Source organism: Rattus norvegicus, chromosome X (genome assembly GCF_021556685.1).
Source record: "Rattus norvegicus strain SHRSP/BbbUtx chromosome X, alternate assembly SHRSP_T2T, whole genome shotgun sequence".
In the NCBI taxonomy this organism is placed as follows: Eukaryota; Metazoa; Chordata; class Mammalia; order Rodentia; family Muridae; genus Rattus; species Rattus norvegicus.
This window is the reverse complement of record NC_141554.1, coordinates 129,170,004-129,191,551: the sequence shown is the minus strand read 5'-3', so window position 1 is coordinate 129,191,551 and position 21,548 is coordinate 129,170,004. Positions and strand designations below refer to the sequence as shown.

The 21,548-nt window shown below is 40.1% G+C and overlaps 1 protein-coding gene, 1 long non-coding RNA gene and 1 pseudogene across 12 annotated transcripts in view; 1 reads left to right on the top strand and 2 right to left on the bottom strand.

Moving 5' to 3' along the window:
* Positions 1 to 379: 379 nt before the first annotated feature.
* Positions 380 to 2,127, bottom strand: LOC134484131 (uncharacterized). Its single transcript, XR_015647040.1, has 2 exons — positions 2,029 to 2,127; positions 380 to 660 (listed from the first exon to the last, which is right to left on the bottom strand). It is a non-coding gene; the product is annotated as an uncharacterized LOC134484131 (long non-coding RNA).
* On the top strand, positions 1,539 to 1,909 carry LOC147998359 (large ribosomal subunit protein eL27 pseudogene; annotated as a pseudogene).
* A 7,113-nt stretch (positions 2,128 to 9,240) lies between the features above and the next one.
* Gria3 (glutamate ionotropic receptor AMPA type subunit 3) overlaps positions 9,241 to 21,548 on the bottom strand; it is a 263,524-nt gene continuing 251,216 nt past the window's right edge. For 5 of the 11 annotated variants that reach the window (XR_015646201.1, XR_015646199.1, XM_087599273.1 and 2 more), the window contains 3 exon segments: positions 19,218 to 19,332; positions 16,409 to 16,656; positions 9,241 to 11,556 (listed from right to left, as the gene is read on the bottom strand). Coding sequence is in view for 8 of the 11 variants with exons in the window: in XM_087599273.1 (XP_087455399.1) it covers positions 16,411 to 16,656; positions 19,218 to 19,332 (361 nt within the window). In the remaining 3 variants the exon portion in view is untranslated. 11 annotated transcript variants of the gene reach the window in all.

Genomic DNA, 21,548 nt, shown 5'->3' with positions numbered 1-21,548 from the left:
CTTTGGCATAATTAACCTCCTTCTGTTGAGCATTGAAGTTTAGTCACTCTAATGCTCCAGTCTTGTATTTGATCTTCAGCTTTTTATGATCACCCATTACATTAAATGCAGACTTCTTTGTGAGCTATTAAAGAGACTTTATGTTTTATACTTTTTTTCCAAGATAGAGTTTCTCTGTATAATAGCACTGGCTGTCCTGGACTTGCTTTGAAGACCATGCTGGACTCCAACTCATAGAGATCTGCCTGCCTTTGCCTCCTGAGCACTGGGATCAAAGGCATGTGCCACCATGCCTGGCTACACTTGGTTTTTAGTTGCTATTTGTATTCTGCTTTTAAATTTCTGTATGGTGTCAGTATAACTGAATACATTACAAGCATGAAATTCCATTTTCTTTATTTTTATAATGTCATTTATATGGACTTAAAATATTTGAATCATTCTTCCAGAATGTACTCTCCCTACTAGAATATTTTATCTGAAACGTGACAAATGTCTTAATGTTTGGGCTGCTGTCACATGCCAGGGATTGCTTATGTGCATACACAATCTTCCAATGTGACCCGGGTCATCACTCCCAGCAGTATGCACATGAATCAAGTCTTGAAGCCCCATCTTGTGCTCTCCTTTCTTAGGCTGGTTCTCATCCCAACTGTCAGTCTGAAAAAGAGGTACAAGGAGAGAGAAAGGATTATTAGGGACAAAACATGAATAATAAAGAAGGACAAGCAGGATGGAACAGGGGGAAGCCATAGAATTATGATATGAACCAGGCCAAGTCTTCCTAAGTGAAGCAGAGCTTTTCCCATGTTGATTGGAAAGGCCCAGGATCTTGAACTACTGCTTTGTTAAGTCACTAGCTGGAATTAACCTACCTCCAAAGTCCCTAGACAGTGTGACTTTGATCATTGCAATTTTCTCAGTGAGCTGACTCACGAAATGTGACCTGGGTTCAAAAGCTGAAGCAGATTATGAAGGTGCTAACTGATGGAGTCTGTCAGCTACTAAACTCTTTATATCTGAATGATAATTCTTTTCTAGAAGAGGGTTAAGAAGGGGGTGTAACTATCTTCCCTCTATGCACTGAGCCTAGTACCACTCTGTAAAAACTTAATTTGTTTATAATGGAATTTATATTTCTCACCCACGGTGCTGTAGGTCAATTATCCAAATGAGATTGGGTTTTCAAATCTGAGTGTTGCCTGAATCAGTTTGTAACTGAGATACAGCACAGTAGTTTGGGACATCATTTAGGGAGGGTGCTCATAGGGTTCCAACAGTGACTCTTGGAGATGAGCTCCTGGTCTTCAGTCTATATCACAATCTTCACAAAACTGAATTTAATAGTAAACAAGACAGACAAACTTGCCAACAAGAGTGAGGGCAAACACAGAAAAACCAGTTTCTTTCTTCTATGTCCTTTGATCTGTGTTGCTACTAGGAGGTGTGGCCCAGATTTAGAGTGGGTCTTCCTACTTCAAATAATCTAGGAGCTCAGGTTTTAGTTGTCTGTTGGGTGCTGACTGCTTGATGTCAAAATGGGCAAGTTCAAGAAAACCAGGAAAGTGGTGCTGGTCCTGGCTGGATGCTACTCTGGATGAAAAGCCATATCATGATCATTGATGATGGACGGCATCTCAGATCACCCTTACAGCCATGCCCTGGTGACTGGAATTGACCGCTATCCCCAAAAAGTGACATCTGCAATGGGCAAGAAGAAAATCTCCAAGAGAGCCAAGATCAATAACCACCTCATGCCCACAAGGTACTCTGTGGATATTCCCTTGGACAAAACTGTTGTCTACAAAGATGTGTTTAGATACCTAGCTTTGAAATGTAAGGCCAGGCGGAGGCCAGGGTCAAGTTTGAGGAGAGATTCAAGATAGGGAAGAATAGACATTTTTTCTAGAAGCCTCACTTTTATATATATTTTGGTCCAATTATTAAAAAAGAAAAAAAGAAAAAATCTTGGAGTGCCATAAAATACTAGAGACTAAGGGCTTAAACAACAGAAATGTATTTTCTTACTGGACTGGAGCTGTTTGCCAGCATGGTTTGGTTCTGGTGAGGCATCTTTTTCTCTCCTGTAGATGGCTACCTTCCCACAGTGTGTTTATGGCCTTTCTTTTATGCATACATATAGACACATGGATCCTATCAGATTATGACCTCAGCATTATGACCTCATTCAACTTTGCTTCCTGTGGTGGTTTGAATATGCTTGGCTCATTGGAAGTGGCACTATTAGGATGTATGGCCTTGTTGGAAGAAGTGCATCACTGTGAGGATGGGCTTTGAGGTCCTATGGTCAAACTCTACCCAATGCAGAAGAGATCCTCCTCCTAGCTACCCCATAGAACAGTCTCATGGCTGCCTTTGAACCAAGATGTAGAGCACTCAGCTCCTTTTAGAGACTCATGTTTGCCTGGATGCTGCCGTGCTTCCCACCATGATGATAATGGACTGAACCTCTGCAACTGTAAGCCAGTCCCAATTAAATGTCCTTTATATGCGTTTCCTTGGTCATGGTGTCTGTTCACAGCAGCAAAACCCTAACTAAGATACTTCCTAAAGTTAAATCTCAATATACAGTTACAGTAGAGTTTAGGGCTAAACATTTGAATTTTGGACAGGACACAAATAGTAAAGTATCAGAAAAGATTTGTCAAGAAAGAGTTGTGTAAAATCACTCTGAACATACATAACAATTATAATACATAAGTTACCTAAAACATGAATGCAGATAAAGTAACTCTTCTTACCTATCATTTATTTGGTGATTCTATTCAGTTTTAATCTAACATCTCCCTGAAAAAGGCGCAATATTTATGAATTACTCTGTTTCCATCAATTGTTTGGAGTCCTTGTTAGCATAATATGTGGTTCTTGTTTCTTGGGGCTTACACATCTTTCTTTTATGATAGCCCTCCTTAGTTTTGGTCTACATAAATGCAACTGTATTTATTAGCTACTTGTTGCTGTGACAATATACATGAATGAAGAAACTTAAAGAAGTTTTCTTCTTCCTCCCATAGTTGGAAGGTATGGTCCTTCATAGTGGGAATGCCATGGTGCTAGAAATTTGAGGCAGATAGTCTTACATATGGTCATACTCGTGTCTGTCGTCAGAAAGTAGGGTGTGATGAATACTTACACTCAGCTCACTTGCTTCTGTTTTGTTGTTTTGGAGGTTAGGGTAGTTCTTTCCACCTCAGTCAACCTAACCTAGGTGATACCTCACAGGCATGCCTAGAGACTTGTCTCCTAGCTGTTGCAGATATTGTCACTTTGACAATCAATGTTAACCATCAACCACATTATGGACCTGGAATTCCAAAGATTCAAAAATCGTGTTTACTTTTCACCCCACCCTCTAGCTATCTAAGTTGTTACATTGACCCATTTGGTTTCTCTTGTCATTGTCCTATGGGTTCTGCTTTTGGGTGAAAGGTTGTTTCCCTCAGATTGTCACATTTACCCATTTTAAAGTCCCATAGATTTTCTTTCCTTGTATTTAAGCTCCCATTAACAGGACCTTAGTCAAGATAGCTACTTTTAGAAGGATCTCCAATCACAGTGGGGTGTGGATACCAACACACAATGGTTTCTGCATTGGCATTATTGAGTCTGATAAGTTTATGGGATAATTCAAGTAATGGGGTATTGGACATTTGTATAGACTGGGTTGGAGCTTAAGGGAGACTTGAAGTAAAGATCTGTGAGGCATCATAAGAGAGATGGAAATAGAAACTGTGGAGTATTTCCCAGAAAGAATGTTCAGAGTTGGAAGGAGGACTGTTGTGAAGTCCCAAGAACACTGACATTTAGAGCTAGAAGACCAGAGCTGGGTAGATGGCTTGGTGAATAAAGTGCTTGTTTTGCAAAAATGAGGAACTAAGCTAGGTTTTACATAGCCCATGTAAATGCCAGGCATGACAACCCATATAATCTCAGCACTCAGTAGGCAGAGTCAGAATATCCCCGGGGCAATCTGGCTAGGTGAGTCATTAAACTCTGGATTCAAATGAGCATCTCCCTTAGAATAGAAAGCAACTGAGGAAAAAATACAGGAGGAAACACGGAGAAAAGGTGTGGAGCAGAGACTGAAAGGCCATCCAGAGACTGCCCCACATGGGGATCCAGCCCATATACAGCCATCAAACCCAGACGATTTTGCAGATGCCAAGAAGTGCAAATTGACAAGAGCCTGATATAGCTGTCTCCTGAGAGACTCTGCCAGGGCCTGACAATTATAGAGGCGGACGCTCACAGCCAACCATTGGACTGAGAAAGGGGTCCCCGATGGAGGAGTTAGAGAAAGGACTGAGGTAATTGAGGGGGTTTGCAACCCCATAGGAAGAACACAATATCAACCAACCAGACCCAGGGACTAATCCACCACCCCAAGAGAACATAGGGATGGACCTATGGCTCCATCTGTGTATGTTCTGTCAAGGTTTGATGATCCAGTGTAGGGGAATGTCAGAGCAGGGAGGTAGGAGGGTGTGGGCAGGAGAGGGAGCAGGAAAAGAGGGAGCACCCTCATCGAAGCAGGGGGGTGGGGTGGGATAGCGAGTTTCTGAAGGGGAAACTGGGAAATGGGATAACATTTAAAATGTAAATAGAAAACGCAATTTAAAAACAAAATAAAATAAAAAAAGAAAGCAATTGAGGAAGATATCTGGCATCAACGTCTGGCTTCCATATATGTGCACCTATGTGTGAACACCTTACACACATGCATATGAACACACACAAAACAAAATAATAAATAAAAATAAAAGAGATACTAGACCTAATAGCAAATTAGCAGCACCCGGGTAGGAGGGAAAGCAGGAAAAGAGTACTGTCCTATAAGTGAAGAGATAGGAGAGATTAAGAAATACCTAAAGTCTAAAGTTTTATTGGGTACACATGACATTAAATTCCAGCTTCACTTTTAATTTCATTAATGTAATAATAGATGAGAACGATGGGAGACATCTGGGTTGGGTTATTAAGTCCAGCAAGTTGATGCTGAATAGAAAATGTCATAAAAGACACCACAATTACAGATTTTTATTTTTTATTTTTTTTGCTTTTCTGGAGACAAGGTCTCACCAGGACCTTGAATTTGAGGTTTTACGCCACAGCTACCAAGTGCTGTAACTTTGTTGCCATGCACAGTTTCTAAGCACTAAATTCTGGAAGGACAGCCAATAAGATAATGGCTAGCAAATGAAACAAGTAGGCATCGGGAGGCTTCTATAGCAAACAGGCTAGTAGGTACTTTAGACGTTGTGAACAGTAGTGTCGCATGTAGGCATCTCTGTCTTGTACAATGATGAAGCTGCCGTAAGTGCGTTTCAGTAAAACTCTGTTAACCAAAACAGGCAGGGAGCTGGATTAACTCATAGACGAAAGCTTGCCACATCTTGTGATTTAATACAGATTGTCGTTTATTGATAATCTAGGTGAGGGACATTTCTCTTAGAATTGGGAGGCAGAAATTATACAGTTGCAGTAGAGGAAGTAGAACGGGGGGGGGTGCAAGTTCTACAGTAAGTGTGGAAAAAAATAAATAGATATAAAACCTGGAAGGCTGGCCCAGATTTGGAGAGGGATTAAGGTCTCTCTGGGCAAGTTTTGCATGGCCAAGGGAGAAGACTAATATTGCCTATATTTAAGCTTTTTGTGAGCTGCCACTAGAGTTTAACTGACTTATTCAGGTTTAATGAATATTTATTAAGAAAATTACAAATCAACTGTTTGACTACAGGACTGCAGCTCAATGAAGCCTCTGCGGGGGTAATTTTGCCAAAGCTGCTGGCATGAGGTGAGGATTATTTCCTAGGCTCTCATTACAGGTTCTTTTATATTTCTGTGGCTAGAATAACATGCTCAACAGATAGGCAAAACCCTTTTGCTCAGTGGGTGGGCAGATTGGCAGGAAAGTGGTCTTTCTGAGGTTCTCAGGAGCTGGATGCTTACAGGTGCTTGGTGTTAACTGCGCAGTCGCTAAGACTCATAGCCTCCCAGAAACAACCCTTTTGTTTTACTCCCTTGATTGTCTTAGGAAGAGCACATGCAAAGGAAAGGGCAAAGGAGAGGTCTTTATTCTGGGTTTCGTTATGGCATTTTCTATGAGCAGAGAATTGGACATGAATTGATGCGAGTTCTTTTTGATTATCTACTTTGTCACCAAGACTGCAGGCCTTTCAAGGGTAAGAATCAAAGTCCCCCCCACCCCCTCCTCCAGTGAGGAGAGAAAGACAGCTTTTCTCTTCTCATCACCCTGCTGGTGACTTTGATTGTAATGACAATGGTTATCAGAAATCTTGGGACTCTTCCCTCATTTAAATAAGCCCTGAAATCCTCCAGTATTGGGGGTGTTTTAGGATGGTGCAGTAAGGTTTGGGACAGTAACTGATCCTTTAATGCCTCCCTCTGCCCTCACCTGACAACACCTTTGGAGAATTGGTGGGAGCAATGCCCTTGAAGCCCTCCATTGTTGATGTTATTATTATGGTTAGAATTAAGCATGACTGGGTTCATGGAAAATCCCCAGCCAGCTGCAGAAGACTAATACAAATCTGGTGGTCAAGATAAATAAGAATATATGATAAAGTTCTCCTGCTGACTAATAATATGACAAACCTGTGACCTTTCTAACATCCTGTCAACATCAGCCAATTCCCTGACCACACGAATATTGTGTCCTTGGCCTGTGTAAATGTTTCACACTTCCCCCCTCCCTCTATTACCCATGTTATGGTATAAATTCAGCCTTGGGGAAAAATAAAATTGCCGCCTTGATCAGACTCTTGTCTTGGCGTCCTTCTTCGTGTCTCTTGTCCCCCATTCTCTTCCAGGTACACCCAGCACCCTTCGCTTACAGAGAATTCTAAGTGACTGCTCCCTTCACTGAGGGTAAATGGCTTGTCTTAGTTAGGCAAGGTGTGTCCTTTCACTTTTAAATCTGGAGGCAGATGTCACTAATATTTAGTGTCACCCACCACTATAACCAAAGAATGAATACTTTCTTCTGGATGAGATGAAAAAAAAGTGAAATATACACTCTTCTAGTGCCTTTAGGGTCAGGAGAGAGCACCCCATGCAATGCTATATTCTGTTTTCCTGGAATTGTATGCAGGTGGATGACTGTTGGGCTTCATGTCTACTGCATGATATGTTACTAAACTGTTGCTCAGCTCAACAGGGTAAGAACAAGATAGAGGAATAGCTCAGCATAGCTGAAAAGCTGACTCTAGTTTTGAGATTAACTTCTACTAGTAATAGATTTGGCTGTACCTGGGTTCCATGCAGTCCTTGTGAAATACCATATTAATGTGTCTTTTGATCGAGTTTGAGTTCTGTGGAATGCCTGCTTCTTGCTTCTGAGTTCATTCTCCATGTCCATTTCTGTGGGTCATAGACAACTCTTTCCCCTGTCCAGTGGCTGGCAGTTTATATCTTTTGCCCATGATTTCACCAAGAGCTCCTTTAAAGAATTTGCCTTTCCTGTTTGAAGATTATTCTGTTGACAGAGCATGACTGGAGATGAGTTATTTTTTTTAAAAGAAGCATTATTTTATTTTATGTGTGTTTTGTCTATGCACCACATTCATTCCTGGTGCTTGTAGTGACCAGAAGAGGGCATTGGATCCCCTGGTACTGAACTTGAGATCATGAATTACCATGCCAATACTCAGGATCAAACCCAGGTCCTCTGGAGGAGCAACCAGTGCTCTTAACCTCTGAGCCATCTCTTCTGCTCCTAAATGTAAGTCTTAACAAGACAGGAAAACTGAAGCAGAGCTGAAGAGTCATTTTACATTTGTGCTCAGGGAAAAGAAACACTTGAAATTCAGTGTCGTTTTGACAGACATGGATGGTAAAGTGTAAGCATAATTCAGAGCTACATAGGGTCCAATTTGAGAATCACGAAAAGTGAGGGCTTTGCCTCCTCCTTCCTCTATCCCAGAAAATGGTGCGTGATTCTCATCTGGCGCAACACCTGAGATTAGCTTCTCCTTAGAGAGAAGTAATTAGAAGTCCTGTTAAAATAGAAATCTATTATTTTTTAAAAAAATTGGGGCCACCATTTAATACTTCATCTGATTTTATCAGCCTCCAAGGTGACCATCATTCTATTCTCGTCGCTGAATCTGCTCCCCAAATAGTCAATCTTCTACTGGGGCGACTGTTACATGTGTTTTAATTAAGGAAAAGAAAGAGAAGGCAGCTGAGGGTTTTTTATGAAGACTAAGCTCTGGGGCGATGGTCCAAGTTTTTCAGAGCACTTGCTGCTTTTCCAGAGGACCGAGATTCAGTGCCAACACTTACCTGGTGGATCACCATTGTTTCTAATTCCAGTTCTAGGGGATCCAATGCCTCTTCTGGTCTCTACAGCACCAGACATGTGCATATATACAGACAAAAACCATTCATTCACATAAAATACAAATAAGTAAATCTTTTAAAAAAGCATTAGTTTATAATGGATAATCAGCATTTCAGAGAAGAAGGAAAGCAGTAGTAGTTATTCTGGAGACTGTAGGCCAAGTTGTCCACAGTACCACTAGACCAACAGTTTTTGAGTCTTCTTTTCCTATTTCTATTTTTCTTCCTTTGCAAGAATTCATATTACCTGTTCCGTAATCCTTTCTACTTTTACCTCTTTAGCGTCTTTCTTGGACTTTTCTCTCTTAAAAAAAATCACTCTCTTTTCCTTCTACCAGCAGCCCCTGTTTTCTAGGGTGACAACCAGATAGACTTGCTGTGTATTCAGTTGGCTTCATTTGTTACATAAACTACATGTTCAGAAACTACAGACCAAGTTTTACCAGTAGAGTCCACTGCATTCTTTCCTTACCCACCAATACTAGATTGGTGACTCTTGATTATTCAATTATGTTCAATTCAGTTCGATTCGATTCGATTCAATTCAATTCAAAAGTTTTCCAACTGGGGAGGGGAAAGAATCCTAAGGGATGGTGGCTGGAAGCAAAGAAGACAAATGGAAGGCCTTCAAGTCAAACTAATGAAAAATGTGGGAAAAATGGCTCAGCTTGGCTGAGGGGCCTTGAGTCTGAGGCCTGACTGATTTGCAGTTTCGGCGGGGAGAGACAATCTTCTCATAGTGAGTGGATTGTTTGAGTACTGGCTGAACTTCAGGTGAGAAGTTAATTAGTGAATAATGACTTCTTGGCGTGTGCGTCAAGTATGTTTCAAACAGCTAGTCAAAGTGCAGAGACAGAATTCTTTCTTTACAATTTTATTTACAAAATGTATTAAAACTTTGTACAATACCTCATGGCAATGAGGTTCGGTAATTATGCCCACACATGCAATTTACACTTTTACGGCCATTAGTTTGCTTGGCAATTTTTCTGTTCATTGAAGTACAGCTTTAACAACAAAAAGAAAAGAATTGGAAAAAAATCCTCAATTGACTACCGCCAAACTCCCATAGCTTGAAGTTAATAGCAGAAATTTGAAGCAATCAACATTTTTTTAAACATGCAAGTTTTTTTTTAAATAACAAACCAATTTACCCGCTTCTTAATCTCAGTAAAGTTTCCTCTCTGAAAAACTGATTTGAGTCAATAAACATACATTTCTCTTTATACAGTGCCTATGAAAAGTGTTTGTGTATAGGTCGGTTGGTTTGCTTTATACAACTTCATATTCACACAGCGTTAGCTTCCCGCACTGGGACAATTACAGCATTCATAAGTTGAAAGATCACAGTTTCATGAGAACAAAACAAAACAAAACACAACAGCTTTCTTTTGTGTTCAATACCATTTAAAAATCTGACAGGTGAGTTATTTGCTCATGACACACTTTCTGGAATGAAAGTTTATATTACACCTTTCTGGAAATGTTTCACTGGAACGAGACCTCTTCCTTTCTTTTCTAAAGACGAGAGCAAATGTGCAGCGAGTCAACTAAGCATCTAAGGGTCACACTTGGGAAATGGAGGTGGGCTCCTAATTTGTACAGTCTGGAAACTTTCCAATGCACGTTACTGATGAGAGCATACTACTGAACTACATAAAGCATACGTCGTTATATAGGAGGTAATTAGTGAGCGGAGACTATTTCCTCTGACTGGTCTGGTGATGCCAACAGCAGGTTTGCAATTAGTTACTTGAGAGCCCATGGAGCAGTGGGGCGATCTTCGGTGAGTCAGTAGAGAAACTGCTCCAAGCAAGGACCTGGGAGTGATGCTTACTTAGGTCCCTCAGGTTAGCGATAGGTTTAGGAAAGCATCTTAGTCTTTGCAAACTAGAAAAGGACACATGCAGTCTGACGGAGAGCCACAGGCAGGCGGTAACAGGCAACAGCTGGTAAAACAGACCTAGCAAGAGTAAAGTCAGATTGAGAACTGTGGTCTGAATCCACTGGCCTGCCTTGCAACACGGTCCTGTCTCCGTGTTGTACACTTAAAAGGCATACTTAGCAGAGAAAGCAGAGCTAAACACAGTGTTGTTTTCTGAGAAAGATATTCCAAACACATCTGGGAGAATAGGCAACATTTCCCTCACCTCAATGCTTACTATTCGACTACTCGGCTATATTGACTTAAAATGCACACTGAAGCAAGAAAAACAGATCTGTGAGCTCTAATTCCAGGCTTCTAGGAAAGCTCCGGGATCCGTTTTAGGAAAGCACCGAGAGGTATGCCTGATAGTGCCCTGCCCCTGGGTACACACAGAAGCCAATTTCAAAAGCTCTATTAATCCCTTCACCTCAACTATGGGGAGTTCTCCAAACATTTTTTTCCCATAAAACCATTGCAAGAATACTAAGTCACCATTCAGTCTCTTTCCCAAAGCATTTGAATTTTCTTAAGTGTCACATTTACATTCTAAAGATTTACACAATTCAGCAACATCAAAAGGAAATAGGTGCACAGAACATCACCACCAACAGGAAATACCAAAAACATCTGATCTGCAGATCCTAGAAGAAATGCCAGTCTGTCTGCCCGAACACTGGGAGACAGATTTTTTCTTTTAAATCAGGAGGAATTCTTCTTTTAGCTAAGATGGGTCTATTTGCTGAATTCGAATAAATTTGTATGTGTGAGTGTGTATACGTACGTGCATGTCTGCGTGTGTGTGTGTGTGTGTATGTGTGAGTGTGTGTGTGTGAGAGTGTGTGCGTGTGTGTGTGAGAGAGTGTGTGCATGTGTGTGTGTTAACAAACATGGTTTTGTGTACTGTGCAGTGGTATCAAAGAATGGCTTTTGTTGAATTGATGTTTTTAATAAGATTTTTTTCGCATACTGGAATCTTGCATGTCCATTTTTTGTTGGTTTTATTTTAATTTTTTTTCAAGCAAAGCAAAAAGATTTCAATGATGGTTTGCATTGTCGCAAGTCTCAGAGTGTTCCATAAGGCACTGAAGGAAAAAAAAAATCAGTTTTTCCTATTGAAAGGTCATTGCACCATCAGCAATATTCGTGTCATGCCCGACACCAGGGAGAGTGAAATCCGGCTCAGGATCCTTGAAGCAGCCACGTTTTCAGTGATTTCCTCTCATTGCATGCTTCTGGTGGGAAGGGATCTGCAAAGGCAAGGGGACATTGCAATGTGAATGGACTTTTTATTGGGAACCAAGACATTTATTAATGGCTCTGTTGACACTGAACAAAACAAGTGACTGTTTTCTTAAACTGCTATTACCGAGGACATCCTCCACCCCCCAGTTTGATTGGAAATAGGTCTGGTTAAACTTTTCAACTGGATGCAGATACTTTAGGATAGATTAATTAGGGCATTTCTCTAATATATGCATAGATTGTACTAACATGCAGGAAGTCTAACTCAAGACTTTAATCACTCAGGGTGTAGGTATATTAGAAAGCTTTAGTGGCATTTTAATATAGTCAGGACAAATGCACTACAGCATATATTCTGATTGCAGATGTGACAAGGATTGTTTACCTAGGACAGAGGGTACAAAATGTTCTGGCTTACTGAATTCAAATCCATTTTGACTATGAGGAAGAAATTATTATTTGTTCCTTGACTGGGGACTGCTTCTTTCTCTTAATACCTTCAACCTTGGTGTTTAAAGTCTGGAAGTAATACATGGAGTTTAAAGGGATAGCACATTCTAGAAAACAGGCAAAAGCAGTGATAGCCATGGACCAGCTTGGCATCTCTAGGTGCTTTGCCTTGAAATCCGGGGGCGGACTGAGAGGATGTTGATAATGCCCTCATTTTCATGGGCTTGCTAGATGCAGGGGCTTCTTTGATCCTGAGTCTGTAAACTTAAGATCACCTTCTTGTCTCCTGTTGGCTCATACCCCTTCTCAACCACCTTTCCCTGTACACTAACACTAATGTTTTCTCTTGAATGAATCCCAAATTTAGGTTGAATGAATGACATCACTATCTATCACTGGTCCTAGAATGAACATATGTATGAGAATGTTAAAGATATGTGCAAAGAGCCAAAAGAATTACATGAAAGTAGGAAAAGCTCTTCTTTGGTGCCCCCCCACCCCAAGTTCAGAGTCTTCTCTGTCTCTGTCTCTTTCTCCTTCCCTCCATCCCTCCTTCTATCTCTGCCTGCCTGCCTGCCTTCCTTCCTTCCTTCCTTCCTTCCTTCCTTCTTTCCTTCTCTCCTTCTTTCCTTCCTTCCTTATTGCCATTGGGATATCCTTATCTGGTCCTCTAACTCTAAGAAAAGGAATTGACCTCTCAGTGACTGTTTCTTGCTTTTAAGTGGCAGGAAGGTAAATATATCAGTACTCAGATAAAAGCCCACTGAGGAAAAAGAACTTTACCCCCATCAGTTATTCAGAAATTTGTCCCCACTTGACATAAAATTAGTTTTTGTTTCTTCTTCGAAATCCCTTAAGCAGGAAAACATTTCCAGGATGAATGTCTATGCAAGCTGGTCCCAATGGCTCACATTTGTGAATGCACTACTCAGGCTGAGACAGGATTGCTGTGGGTTTTAGCTCATTCTAGGTTATAATATAAGCTCCTGTCTCAACCTTTCACTCACTCAAAGAATACCTACATATAAACTGCTTAAGGAAAGTTGGTAACTTGGAAAATCCTAGTATTTCATAGGATGGAATAGACCTAGAGGAAAAATGGAACTTTCTCCAAATTGCAGGCTTGTTGAGGTCTTGCATATGAGATGGATTTCAAAAACGTTCCTGAAGAAGCCAAAGAAGCTAACCGTTGTTTTCACTAGCCTTGAGAAAACTTGAAGATTTCTAATAGCAGTTAAGGATGTCAACCCCAGGGAGAATGAGTTTGGATCACTTGCCAAGGAATGCTTAGAGGTGGCGTTACATCTAATGCCTGGACAGTAACTTAGAGAGATGTCAGTTTGTCAATAGAACTTCTGATCAGAATCTAAAACTGAGGCAGAAGTTCTTCTGAGATCAGTAATCATGGCATAACTACGACCCATAGAAAATGAGAGATTCCATATCCTTTCTGAGTTGCCTTGTCATTATCCATTTTGTTAGATCTTATACTTTTGGGTGATTTAAAATGAGTCACACTTCATGGTCAATTACTGGTTCTATAAACTCACAAGGCAAAAATTTAGAGTACCTTTGTACCTGCATGCCTCTGAGTAGACCATGACTACTTAGGCCAACACAGAAATTTAGAAACTAGATAAGAGATCAGAAGGTACTCAGAGATAGGGTAGAACTTGTTTGGAAACCAAAGGTGAATGGTAGCAGGGGGAAGGGAGGGGGAAGGCTAAATTTCATAACCACATGAGCTACATGGGCCGGTAAATGTTTTTTTCCCTCAGAGGCTCTTTTCAGGCTTCTTTATTATCCCAGAAGCGACTGCTAAGAAACTGGGTAACTAGCTTATAAACATGTTGGAATTGGTTTCTATTAAAATGCAACTTTATCTCAAGTAACCATAATTTTGTTCCATAATAGCACACTCACACTGACTAGAGGAAAGCCAGAAAGCAGAAGGTTTCTATAGCAAACGAAGTTTGGAGGCTTTCCCATCCAATATGGCTTCCAATTTAAGGCTTCAATGACCTGTTTAAAGGATTGATAACCTAATTCCACTACTCTTTCCTTCTCTTTTTTTCTTCCTCTCTCTGGCCCCCTCCCTCCATTCCTCTCCTTCCTTTCTTGCTATTTCACCCTTTCTTTCCTTTTATTCCTCTGATATTTTCTCTAGAATCTGCACTAGGATCCACATTGCCATAAGATCCGTATGTAATTTGTGATTGAAAAACAGTTTTCTGTGAGACCATGAGACTATAGTAACTGGGGAGTAGGGCCACAATTATAAGACAGAATATCTGAAGAATAGAATCTGGAGGCTGTACGATTGTGAGCCCTGATCTGTTTTAAAATTTTCTTTCTCAAGAGACTAGGACTATGTATCTGTATTTGTATCTGTATGTATATATGTCTGCATGGAGTAGAATGCATAAGAAGTAGGGCATTGAAGGGTCTATAAACTTTTTCAAGATGGCTTTTTAACAGTGTATATTAATTATTTTTTGTACATGTTTTGTTTGTGTGAATGTAAGTGCACCATACATATTAAGTGTCCCCCTGAAACTGGAGTTACAGATGGTTGTGAGCTACCATGCGGTTGCTGGGAACTGAACACTGGTCCTCTGCAGGAGCAACAAGTGCTCTAACTGTTGGGTCATCCGATGGCCTGCATGGACAGCTGTGACATAAACTAATCGTCTCTTGTCAAACTGACAAAATCTAACTAAGACTACCAGTCTATAGATGTAGAAGGCAGGAGGAGGTAGGTATGGTTTAGTAAAGAGGAAGAAAGTTTGCGCTTTACACCCGAATCTCCCACTACCTGGCTGTATTGCCTTGGACAAGCCACTTGGTGTGACTGAGTTTTAGGTACCAGAGGGAAAGTACTGCCTGATTGATTTTATTACAACCCAGGGAATAGATGTGACAGAACAAAGGAAACTGCTATATATTCTTAAGATGTATTAAATAGTTGGACTTCAACTCCTTGGAGTTTGCAATGATTATGCTAGACTGAAATTGGCCCTGTAATGTCCTACGAACAAAGCAAATGATGTGCCCCGAACTGAATTATATCATCAACTCAAAGCACTAGCACATGAGAACATTAAATGATTGCATGCTAATAGTGCTAATGACAGATGAACTTATGGGTTGAACATTCACAAAGACAGTGGAAACAATTTGTTAACAGGTTAGTTCATTGTACTGAGTGTGTAGTAGCCAAAGGCTGCAGTCTACAAGACAACAGGACAACCAGCAACTTCATCAAATAAGATCATACTTTCCAGGGTAATAAGCAAATGACTTATTTGGATAAAATGTTTAAAAGTTGACTAAATTTAGATTTGTTAGGTCATATATAAGAAGGTCAACACATAGAAATTGGAATACATTGGCATTTACTGATGGGATTAAAGTTAGCCATCTAAAATAAGATATCGGAAGTTGCTAATTGTTCTGTTTCACTTTTGATAGGCATGTCAGTAAGGCGAATGTACTTGGAAGGTGGTAAGACTTTATCCTTTTGTATACTTGTAGAATGGAAGCATTATTCTAATCCATGCTTGCCTTTAAATTTAGATGTGTTATTGGTAGTCAGGTTTTCCTAGGTATTAATTTTGATTTGGTCAGCAGCAAGTAACCTAGACCCTTACTTACCTGAGCACCATCAGTTCCAAGGAAGGGATAACAAAGGGACTCAAAATTGAGAAATTTGTTTCATGCTTCCACTGCTTAATTAAAAGAACCACTATTCCTTCATGGAAGGACTTCTCTACATGAGGTGGCAGGACCTGGCTTCTTTTTCCTAGTTTTAACCTCAGTTCCAGAATATCTGCTTTCTCTAGAATTACAGTCTAACATGGCATCTATGGGCACATATGACTCCTGAATATTTGGCATGTTGCTAGTATCACTTGAGGTACTCCCTAAGTATAAAAAGTACTCCAAATTACAAAGATTAGTATAAATAAAAGAACATAAAATATCTTATTAATTTTTTATATTATTGTGTAATTGACAACATTGAAATGATATTTTGGGTATCACCTCACTGAAATTCATGATTAAGATTAACGTCATTTGTTTTACTTTTAACCATGTAACTAACTACTGTAGCCATTAAATGTTATTCATGTGGGTCACACATGTTAACTTACATATATTTGTATTGAACAGTACTGCTCAAGATTTTTTCCTTTCATGTCACACACCATAACTTAATTCTAGTTATGCTTTTAGAAAAACACCAACCACTGACAAGAGAGCACGGTCATTGTTTAAAGATAACTACTAGCAAAGAGACAGTGCCATAAACCAACAAAAGCAAGAAACTGGAAAGAATAACAACAAAAAAGGTTAACACACACACACAAACGTAAGGCTGATTAGTTTACTAGACCTTAACCGTACCCCTAGATCTTAACACTTTCTGTTCCATACACGTTGTAGCCTTCTCTGTATGTAGCGTAATTCTGAGTGTTGGTGGCAGGAGCAGGCTTAAAGTTTTGGGTGTTCTTTGTGAGTTTCATGCGTTTGGACTCTGCCCGTGATTTGTAACAGAATTCTATCAAAGCCACCATCATGGCCAGGCCCAGACCTCCGACAAGTATATAGAACACGCCTGCCACATTGCTCAGGCTTAGAGCACTGGTCTTGTCCTAAGAAAAATGAACAAGGCGATTAGTTCTTGAGGAAAACAAAGGCAAGAGGACAGCATAACACATCACAACAGCATAGGGAAATTCTAAGTTGTAAAATAACTAAACATTTGTGTAAGTGTTAGGACTCAACTCTGGCAACTGGCTGAGGTTTTGCAATGACCAGCAAGATGGTAGATTGTGCTTCTGTTGACTGTTTTGATTTTCACACTTCAATGTCCTTTCCCCCACATTCCTAGTATCTCCAAATCTTTGTGTTCAACCATGAAAATAAGACATCATTTGTCTAGGGGAACAAAAGAGTAAACACAAGCAGAATGTATCCCTCTGCCAGTCCAAACACACACCATTTTCCAGAGTGGAGCTGTGGCATAATCTCTACAAATGGAACATTATTTTTTCATTTGGGAACTGAAGCACTCTTTCCCCTCTCTGACCCACAGTACCCCTTTTTCCCTTGTTTTCCCTGTGACAAACTTTCTTAATAATTCATCTTTAATACATTAGGTAAGGTCCCTTATATTCTTGTGTGGGGCTTTACTTCATGGGGGTTTGTGTAAAAAGAGTTAATTCTTCTTTCCTCTCAGTGACTGATAAATTGCCCCTGTGGAGTATTGGCTGCTAAGTTCAAAATCAGGGCAGCAAGTCTTCATGCTGCTAGAACAAGAGAACAGAAAGAGTTGGCTCCACTCCACCTTCCTGAAAATTTAAAGGAGCCATCAGGAGGGTCCATTGTGCCCTGGATTGGCTCCACACAGCAGAAAGATTTTTCTAGACCACTGAAGAAAAAAATAAGCAAGGACAAAAAACAAAAACCAAAAATAAAAAAAAATAGTTCAGCTTCTTTTAAAGTTTTACTCCAGGGAGTATAGGACTAATTAAAAAAATGCTTTATCTATCTGCTTTCTATTGAAGATGGAAGAAAAATTGAGGAAGGCGGTCAGTGACTTTCAGGTTAAACAGCAAACCTGGCTAAGCTATCTGCCTGCATGAAAAAGCAAAAACTGAATTGCTGAACAATGGAAAGAAAAAAATTGGTGTCTTGAGCCCTACCTTGAGGTAGGCTACACCAAGGGCCAGGAGTCTTTCTTTGAAAAAAAAATAAAATAGCATTTTGTAGTCTTTTTAGAGGGAATGTAACCATTTTGCTGCTGAAAGAAGTTGAAGAGAATACCCATTTTTTTAAGCCTGTGAATTTTGATCATCTCATTTAAATGATGACATGGTGGACAGATGATGGCCATTGCTGACCATCAGTACTGTGGTTCAGCTCATCCTGATATATTTAAATGGCCACATTCTTCTGATTGTACTTTCATAGGAGCCAACCCTATACTTACAATAAAAAGGCCAACTTGAATTGTATTTAGGGAGGGATGTGGGGGTGCCTCATGTCCATGACAACCTTACATATAGTCACTTTTGTAGGATGAATGACAGGTGACAGTAAGAACTTCTTTCATTTATTGGACAGTGGCCATTTCAGGTAGCTCACTAGGCTATAGGCAAGGGTAGTCCATAGTCACTCAAGAAATGGACCAATATCTGGAGCCCTCCTTCTGCCATTGTATATGTATCTGTGCATGGCACTGAATGGGGCAAAAGGTCCTTTATCATAACCTGTGTGATCTGTAGCAACAACAGAAGTTTTAAGTTCCATGTGTTGAAGTTTACCAAATTCCCTGATACGGGATGTAGAAACCCAGTAGCAAAATGGTTCATTGCATGGAGAAAATGAGTGGCGTTTCATGAAATGAATTAACTGATACCACAATATTAGTTTAGAAAAAGGAAAAGGCAAAAAATTTGAAACTAAAAAGAACTTTCTTAGAGGAGCGAAAGGGGGCAGGAAGGAGGCAGGGAAGAGTGTTTCATGCTTATCAATGTGATGTTAATCCTAACAATGTGTACCCTTAAGGAACATGCGACTAAAATTTCAAAGTATTACATACAGAGATTCAAATGACACCTTTATAAGAGAAAAGTGTGACAGACTTAATGAGATTTGAGATCCAAACGGATGCTGAATTGAATATGACAGCGGCTGGGAGGAAGCTAATCATTCTGCTTACAGAGACCAGTCTTTGTTGTTTGTTTGACTGTTTTCTGATGTCAAAGACATAATATATTAATAACCAATGGTATTTACAACTACAGTCTCTGACATGGCAAGAGATTAAGATAAAGTACTGTCACAGCTGGATCTTTTTTTTTTCCCTTTTGTGAGTTGAAGTTGGTTGTTAGAGTTTTCTCTTTGAACTTTCGAAATGTGAACTACAGTAAAACCCCTTTATAACACAGCTCATTCTTTTACAGCATTGGAAATGTGTCGAGCCAGATCGAGTCCCTCATCATAACAGATTTCTCTCACAATGGGTTGACGTCCCATGACAGGCTTGTGAGGCTGCCGTTTGACTTCTTCCTACGAGTGCTGGTGTTATGAAGGGGTCCCACTGTGGCAGGGTGTGTGTGTTGGGAAGGAAAGCCATTTGGGGATAGAAAATAAACAGTGGGTCAAAATGTGATTGCTAATCAGGACAAAAAGACCTTCAGCGACTGACCTTACTCCCGGAGTCCTTGGCTCCACATTCCCCCTTATCGTACCACCATTTGTTTTTCAGCTTGTCTAAGATGCCTTGTTCACTGAGTTTCAATACTGCAAGGTTTACAGGCGTTCTTCACGTGGGAAATAACATAAATAACATTATATTATGTTATTTTATGTTATTCAAGCTTCAAACTACTTTAAAACTATAGAAAGCGATAAAGCAGGGGGCCCTGGCCACAGAGTAATTTTAGACACTGCAGGCAACCTGAGCATTACCTTATAAAAAGTTAAACACTACAGCAACGCTATATTTACCAGGGCCTGCCCATATCGCTTTGAGTAATCGGCACACACTGTTAAATAATGAGGATAGAAAAAAAAAGGCACTCCTCAGATAGGCTGTGTGTAGTGAGGAGGGTCTCCCCTCCAGTGACACTGGTCGGCGGCAGCTTGCAGTAACTTTGTGACAGAGGTGTGTTAAGTTTGATCTAACAGGGTGTCTTGTTGTACTTCCAGACAGAAAGCAAGTTATGGGTGTGGGAGGGGGTTTGGAAGGGGATGGGGCCAGAAAGGGAAACATTTGTATTATTGTGGACCAAGACAAATGGATGAATCTGAACAGAAAGCAGCTCCTGTATAAACATCATGCCTTTGGATTGCTTGCCCCCTATTACACAAATCTGTTGCCCAGCTGAAAATGATCTCCTGAAGGACTGAGCAATACACATATTCTCATGCGACAGTCACACATTCTAAGTCCTATGCACACACTACTCTTAACATTAAAAGTTCAATGTAGACCTTGACATTTTTGAAGAGGAGCATTTTCAACAGCAGAAAAACAGGCCTATGGGGTGTTTCTGTGTTGCTGACTGCATCTCTCTCTCTCTCTTTCTCTCTGATGTGTCTGCGATCAAGTCAGATGCTCAGAAAGGGGAGCAAAGTGTTTTGAAGTAGCATGTTAGTACAGCATTGTATAAAATGGCAAACTGACATTGCCATTGTTGAGCAGGACTGTAGAGGAAAAATTTTGTAAAATCAAACCTCTTTAAGTGAGTGACTAATACATCTCCAAGACGTTAAGTTACTGCTTGCTTCTTTGTTGTCCAACACTTAATATATACTGATTTTATATAAATACTGATTATATCTGGAAACATTGGGCACAATGTGTGAAACCCTACTGGTCCTAGGACAAAGATTTTTGTCTTTGAAAGATTTCTTCAGCTATCAAATAGAAAAAGTGACCATTACTCTGTCTTCTTCCTATAGCTACTGAATTTGAAACAAAGTTTCTTTAATGACTCTGGGCAACAAGGTGTTGTATGGAAAGGGTGACCTAATTTTATGATGAGGCAATAAACCATGTTTACTTTCATGCAGAAGAATATTGCAAGTGTAATATGTGTTAGTCTAGTGCTACTGGCTTTAAAGGAGGAAGTCACACAAATTTATGTAATTATGCATATGCTATAACATTTCTTAGCTTATTTGAGATAAGTTGGACCTGTTAACATATCTGCTTACAGACCCTATAATCACAATGATCTGACCTCTGTCATACCAGCTCCCAAAACATTTTGCTTTCTTTTTCCATTTGCAGTTGAGAGCAGAGGGACCATCTTAGTTTGAGATGTTCCAAGATATGTATCGTCATTTAAAAATAATATGCAATTTCAGGGTACTTGGGATTTGAAAAGCTATAAACCTTTAGTAGCAAGGAGGTGACAGTCTCCTTAGTGTAGACCATAGCATTCAGAATATCTTCATTCTGTGTCTTACAAGGAAATTGAGTTCCTTTTATACTTTAAACAAGTTTTTTTTTCCATCAGCACTCAAAAATCTAGGCTTCTCGAGTGCTAACCAGAATTGCAACAAAACATACACAAAACTTGTAGCCTCCTTAAGAGAGCATCGACAGTGGAAGTTGTCTTAGATTATTGGAAAGGTCAGCAAGACCATCTGTGACCCTGAAAGCGACGTGAAGTTGCCTTTTCCTCTACTCCCCTCCATCTATCTTTTTCTTTCTCTTCTTCATTATTTATGACATCATCATCACTGCTCTCTCAAGGTTGTGTTTTGAGCCAGGTTGTGGTGTGGAAGTTGCCTCGAGATGCAGGGCAAGATGCTTCCTAATAACATAAGGGGTGACCTAGGCTCAATGGGCCTATTCATCTTTTCTGTACTTCCTCCTTTTTATTGCAAAAGGTCTAGCAGCTTCTTGTTGCTCTGTGTCCTTACCGGGCCTCTTTCTCCTTTAAGATTCTGCATTCTTAAAAATACCGTTTTCAATTTGTTCAGTATTGCTGCTTTTATTAGGTCTTAGGAACAGAACAGCCTGATT